Consider the following 6,332-nt stretch of genomic DNA (forward strand, 5'->3'; position numbering starts at 1 on the left):
AATAGCGAAATAAATTGTCTGGTGGATTTAAGGCAATTACAGATTTAAAAGTTAAAATTCTCTAGCAACAACAATTATTTGTTTGTTTAATAAAAGCATCAACAAATATGTATCTGTCAGAGACGACTGAACTTTAAGAGTAGACGATTTACAATTGTTTTCACGAAAGATGTAAATTTCAAAAATGTCCATTTAACTTTTGATAATAAGTAAAATTTTCAAATATTGGCGGCTCCATGAATATCTTCGCCGTAATTAGACATCTGTAAATTCAAAGATAAATCGGCAATCGAGCAGTACTTGTTTCGATATACTGGGCTTGTTTGTGTGTGTCAGCTTCGGGAAACTTACTGTGCAATAATTGTCTCGCAGGAGACAGATATTTTATAACTAGTAAGATCCGATAAAAACCTGCTCGAAAATGTACAAAATTGAAGGAGACGAAAATGAAAGCCTTATGAAAAATCATTTCATCAAATATAAATAAAAAATATTTTTATTTCAGTGTATCAACAGTATCAAAATCCCACTCTTGCAGGGATGCCAGATTATAGAAATCTTCATGGTAGTGAAGCGAAATGTCAAAACAAAGTAGTTTAGTTTTCCTACTCGACAGATCGCATTTTAAAACAACGAAAATATCAACTTTTTGAGGATTTCCGACGATGTCTGTGCCTAGGATTATGGTCTTCCGACCAACCTGGGATGAGTTTCAAGATTTTCCTGGTTACATAAACTATATGGAATCGAAGGGAGCCCATAAAGCGGGTTTAGTGAAGGTACGTTTTTCTCTATTATTGAATACTGGGCAATTTGGCATTGTAGTCGATTCTAGGTGATACCTCCTCCAGAGTGGATACCTCGAAAGCAAGGATATGATTTAAAAAACATAAATGTTACTATTCGGACACCGATTTCGCAGGTGGTGTCTGGTATGCAGGGACTGTATCAGCAACTCAATATCCAGAAACGCTCCATGACAGTGCAAGAGTTCTACAGTAAAACTCGTCAGGAACGACATGCCACACCGAAGCATTTTGATTACGAAGATTTAGAGAAAAAGTTCTGGAAGAATGTCACATACGTGGCACCGATATATGGTGCGGATGTACCCGGTAGTCTGACTGATGCAGATGTGAAGGTTTGGAATATTAACTCTCTTGGAACAATCCTGGATTATGTCAATGCAGATTACAACATATCAATAGCCGGTGTAAATACGGCTTATCTTTATTTCGGTATGTGGAAGACCACTTTTGCATGGCATACGGAAGATATGGATTTGTACTCCATTAATTTCTTGCATTTCGGGGCACCTAAGACCTGGTATGCGATTCCACCGGAGCACGGAAAGAAGCTTGAAAAACTTGCCGAACGGTTCTTTCCTGCTAATTATCAAGAATGTAAAGCTTTCCTGCGACACAAAATGACTTTAATTAGTACACAGGTTCTGAAGCAAAATGGTATTCCATTTAACAAAATTACCCAGGAACCGGGCGAGATCATGATCACTTTTCCATACGGGTATCATGCTGGCTTCAATCATGGATTCAACTGCGCAGAATCCACAAACTTTGCCACGGAACGATGGATCGAGTATGGAAAGCGTGCTTCGGTATGCAACTGTCGACCTGATATGGTAAAAATATCAATGGAGACTTTTGTAAGAAGATTCCAATCGGATCGGTACGACCGGTGGCTCAAAGGGGTGGACTACGGCTATCATCCGGAGGACCCAAACAACTACTGTCCTGCTCCAAAACCAAGATCTCTACCTAAAAACTATAAGAAGTAAAGTTTTTCCTACCCTAAATAGTTTAATGTTTCTAAACTTTCTATTTTATATTTCAGAATGCAAGACCAGATAGAGGAACAAAAGCGTGGTTGTGCCCCAATAAAAGTGGACAAAAAGTATGAAACTCGCTTTGAAATGTTTGTAATATGAAATTCCTTATTTTACATTTTATAGAAAAATTCCCAAGAAGTCAGAAAAAACTAAAGACAAGTTGAAATCCATCTGGAGCCGTTTGGAAGGTCGAGAGGGAGGTATAGCGACTAATCTGCTGCTTGATGGACCGGTCAAGAACACCAACCGAATTCGTTTTCAGACACGTACCATTCAATTGCTGGATGATTGACATTAAATCATCTCAGATTTGGTAATCTAATGTGTTACCATAGAACAAATTGTGCAATCGAATGAGCGGTGAATTACGTAGCAAATAGTAGATAGATAGATTGATACTTTCTCTCTAGTCATGAGAGGTTTAAGGTTTTATCATGTTGATCAAACGTGCTCAAATCTCACACCAATTATGGGACGAAATTATTCGTTTATTGTAAACGACGTTTGCCATTTTAGTTGCTCAAACGAGTAGGATTTTCTTTTTCGTTCCCTCTTTAATTTGCAGAATTTCGTTAGTCCGAAATTTTTATTGAAGGTTGTAACATCGTATTGAATAATTGTCAGAATTATTAACTTCCTAAATATACTTTTTTTCGCAGTCCTCATGTTTTCCTTATACAACTACTAGGTTGGTTAGAATCGATTGTTTCTCATGTGTTTTGTTAAAAAAAATCTTGTTCGTGGTTCATAAGTTTTCGCTAGAGATGGCCGGGTTGCGGGTAATTACTGACGGAAATGGGTCGAGTTTGAGTTCAGAAGAAAAAAATTTAGTCGGGTATAGCTAGAAATTTTTTATATTGAAGAATTTGAATTGAACGACGAATTTAACGACAACTAGCTTGAAAGAGTTTACATGAACCCTATGAATTGGATGTTGTTCGAGGTTTCTCATAGCGTTTTCGATCACGACTAAGCGAGATTGTTGCGTTAGTAGTTATATAGACATGTCTTCTCACAATTATAGGTGGCAATCATCTTCAACCAAGTGTGAAACATTTATGCCAAAAATGCTTGTTTGTTTACCAGCTTCCGCTGAAACTCTCAGCGTGGGTGCACGCCATCTCTTGTTAGTGCGATGAAAGTACGAGAACTTTCATCCCTACGTTGTCGAGTTGGTGTTGCGATACTGCGAGGTTATCACTAGTAGTCAAGCGAAAGGAAAGTCTACTGGACTATAGACGAAAATTAACCAACAATATAACCTAAGCTGATGTGTCCCGAAGGATATGACGCCAGGCAGAAGGAAGGAGTCAGTTCTTTCTTGAATTACACTATCAACTGTTGAAATTTACTAAAAACAAACAAAAGAGCCATTGTACATTTCTCTAGCTCTCACATTGGCTCGCAGATGGACTGAGTAATCAATTTTTACTCGACTGCTCATTTTGCCTTTCTCATACCATGTAGAAAGGTTATGCAATCACTGTGAAAACCTATTTTTGAACTCAGTTCGTCGAGTACGCAAAATGTATGAATGTGTGTATGTAAAAAACAGTTTTTTGCACTCACTTTTCTCGAAGATGGTTTTTATTTGAATCTGACTTCCGGTTCCGGAATTACAGGGTGACATGTGCAAAAAAGCAAATAAGCACTTTTCTCAGAGACGAATGAATCGATTCTAACAAACTTTGATTCAAATGACAATGTACAATTGTTCCATACAAAGTTCCTGAATTTTATTTCGATCCGACTTCTGGCTCTAGAATTACATAGTGATAAGTGTAAAAATTTCTTTTTTAAATTACTTCCTCACTCTTTTCAGATATGGCATGACTGATTTCAACAAACATGAAAAGTCTCATGGTCCCATACAAAAATCCCAAATTTCATACGGATCCAACTTCCGTTTCCGGAATTATAGGGTAAAGTATGTTAAAAATTTGAAATCGTCACTAAAATTGACGAAACAAAACACGTAAAAAAATTCTAAACTGACCTCGAAACTACTCCAACCAGTGGCCATTATCAATAGACAACCAAACAAACCGATTTCGGCTATCCTGGTTCCCGGTTTCCGATACCGGAAGCACTGGAAATAGTGCACACTTAAAAAATTATACGGAGTTCGGTAAAACAAATTATCGAATATAATCAGTAAAACGAAAAACAGGGTCCGCGATTTTTTTTTTTAAAATGTCTATCGACTTGACGAATTCTGTAAATTTCATTACCGAACAATTCGGTATTGGAACATATTACTGAATCTGTAATCATATTTACCGAATGTGCAAACTAAAGTTGTCAAACTCAGTCTATTAAAATGCCTAAATTAAAAATTCCGCTCGTTTAAATGGATGACACCATTCGACGCATGAAAGATCAGGAGTTATACTAACTAAGTTAGTTATGTATGAAACTACATATATAAATGAGGCTGTATAAATAATACATTTTACAGGCAAATGACCAAAATTACCAAATGAAGAATTTCCCCTTGAACTGTTTGTACGAGGCTGCTTTTGCAGGATTCAAACGATTGCACAATATGCATTGGAATGCACAGAATTCCCGTTCTGCTACAGTTGAGATCAGTCTTCAAAATGTATATGGAAACATATATTGTTTTCAATACTCCACCGGCGCCATCCAATAAACATTTTTTTATTTTTATTCAAAGTGTTGTACTGGAAATAGGTGCACCACCGGAACAAAATTTTAACATGGACCTCATAATTAAGCGCTATGGCATACTGATTTGTTATTATTGTGTGAAGCATTTACAAAAACAGTAAAGGTTATTTTAACCAGTTTTAAAAAAATCATGTTTATAGTATATTCAATATAACAGTTCGGCTGAATCGTATCGTATCGTTTAATAGAAACACACATTTTTTTTGCCAAAATTCGTTTTTATTATTCAACATAATTGCCATCAGAAGCGATACAGCGATTATAGCGATCTTCCAACTTTTCGATACCATTTTTGTAGTACGATTTGTCCTTTGCCTCAAAATAGGCCTCAGTTTCAGCGATTACCTCTTCATTGCTTCTAAATTTTTTACTAGCGAGCATTCTCTTGAGGTCTGAGAACAGGAAAAAGTCACTGGGGGCCAAATCTGGAGAATACGGTGGATGAGGGAGCAATTCGAAGCCCAATTCGTTCAATTTCAGCATGGTTTTCATCGACTTGTGACGCGGTGTATTGTCTTGATGAGACAAAACTTTTTTCTTCTTCAAATGAGGCCGTTTTTTTAAATTTCGTCCTTCAAACGCACTAATAACGCTATATAATAGTCACTGTTGATGGTTTTTCCCTTTTCAAGGTAGTCGATGAAAATTATACCATGCGAATCCCAAAATACAGACGCCATAACCTTATCGGCCGATTGTTGAGTCTTTCCACGCTTTGGGTTCGGTTCATCGCGTGCAGTCCACTCAGCTGACTGTCGATTGGACTCCGGAGTGAAGTGATGGAGCCATGTTTCGTCCATTGTTATATATCGACGAAAAAAATCGGTTTTATTTCGATATAACAGCTCCAAACACTGCTCAGAATCATCAATTCGTTGTTGTTTTTGATCGATTGTGAGCTCACGCGGCACCCATTTTGCACAAAGCTTTCTCATATCCAAATATTCGTGAATAATATGTCCAACACGTTCCTTTGATATCTTTAGGGTGTCAGCTATCTCGATCAACTTCACTTTACGGTCATTGCAAATCATTTTGTGGATTTTTTTCACGTTTTCATCGGTAACAGTCTCTTTTGGACGTCCACTGCGTTCATCGTCTTCGGTGCTTATAGGACCAGTACGAAATTTTGCAAACCACTTACGAATTGTTGCTTCGCCCCGTGCAGAGTCTGGATAACACTCATCAAGCCATTTTTTGGTATCGGCGGCACTTTTTTTCATCAAAAAGTAGTGTTTCATCAACACACAAAATTCCTTTTTTTCCATTTTTTTTTCACAATAACAAAAGTAGCTTCACTCAAAATGCAATATCTCACAAACTAATAATCAGACAGCTGTCAAATTTATACACGTATCTTTTGAAGGTTGGTACTAACTGAAAATGATATGGATTTATTTCTAGTGGCGCCCTCTCATAGAAACGATACGAACTTTTCAGCCGATCTGTTATGTACAAAAATACAGATATATTTTACACTGCAATTCGGTATATTTGACGTTTAATATGACACTTACTTTCACTGAAATGTTCGGTAATCATGACAGCTTAGATATTTTCGGATTACAAATTAAGGATCAAGAGTCAACCAAGTTAACTTGTGTATTACGTACATTTTATTTGGTACGTATGCCATAGATCTGTGTATGCATATATGCAGTGCACCGAGTTTATCAAAGTGGATTGCACGATTGAGTTTTTTAACAATCTTTTCTCATAATAATTAATTCTCAAATGAATGTTAAGCCTGACATCTTGGATGAAATATCAGTTTTGATCAATTTTTCACCAACGT

At 36.8% G+C, this 6,332-nt stretch overlaps 1 protein-coding gene across 1 annotated transcript; it reads left to right on the forward strand.

The window, feature by feature from the left end:
* Positions 1-566: 566 nt before the first annotated feature.
* LOC131438991 (probable lysine-specific demethylase 4A) lies at positions 567-2,504 on the forward strand. The gene is made up of 4 exons (XM_058609448.1): positions 567-779; positions 836-1,791; positions 1,852-1,911; positions 1,970-2,504. Exons 1-4 carry the CDS (start codon positions 666-668, stop codon positions 2,136-2,138), a joined length of 1,299 nt encoding a protein of 432 aa, XP_058465431.1. The 5' UTR covers positions 567-665; the 3' UTR covers positions 2,139-2,504.
* The last annotated feature ends 3,828 nt before the right edge of the window (positions 2,505-6,332 follow it).

Source organism: Malaya genurostris, chromosome 3, assembly GCF_030247185.1.
Source record: "Malaya genurostris strain Urasoe2022 chromosome 3, Malgen_1.1, whole genome shotgun sequence".
In the NCBI taxonomy this organism is placed as follows: Eukaryota; Metazoa; Arthropoda; class Insecta; order Diptera; family Culicidae; genus Malaya; species Malaya genurostris.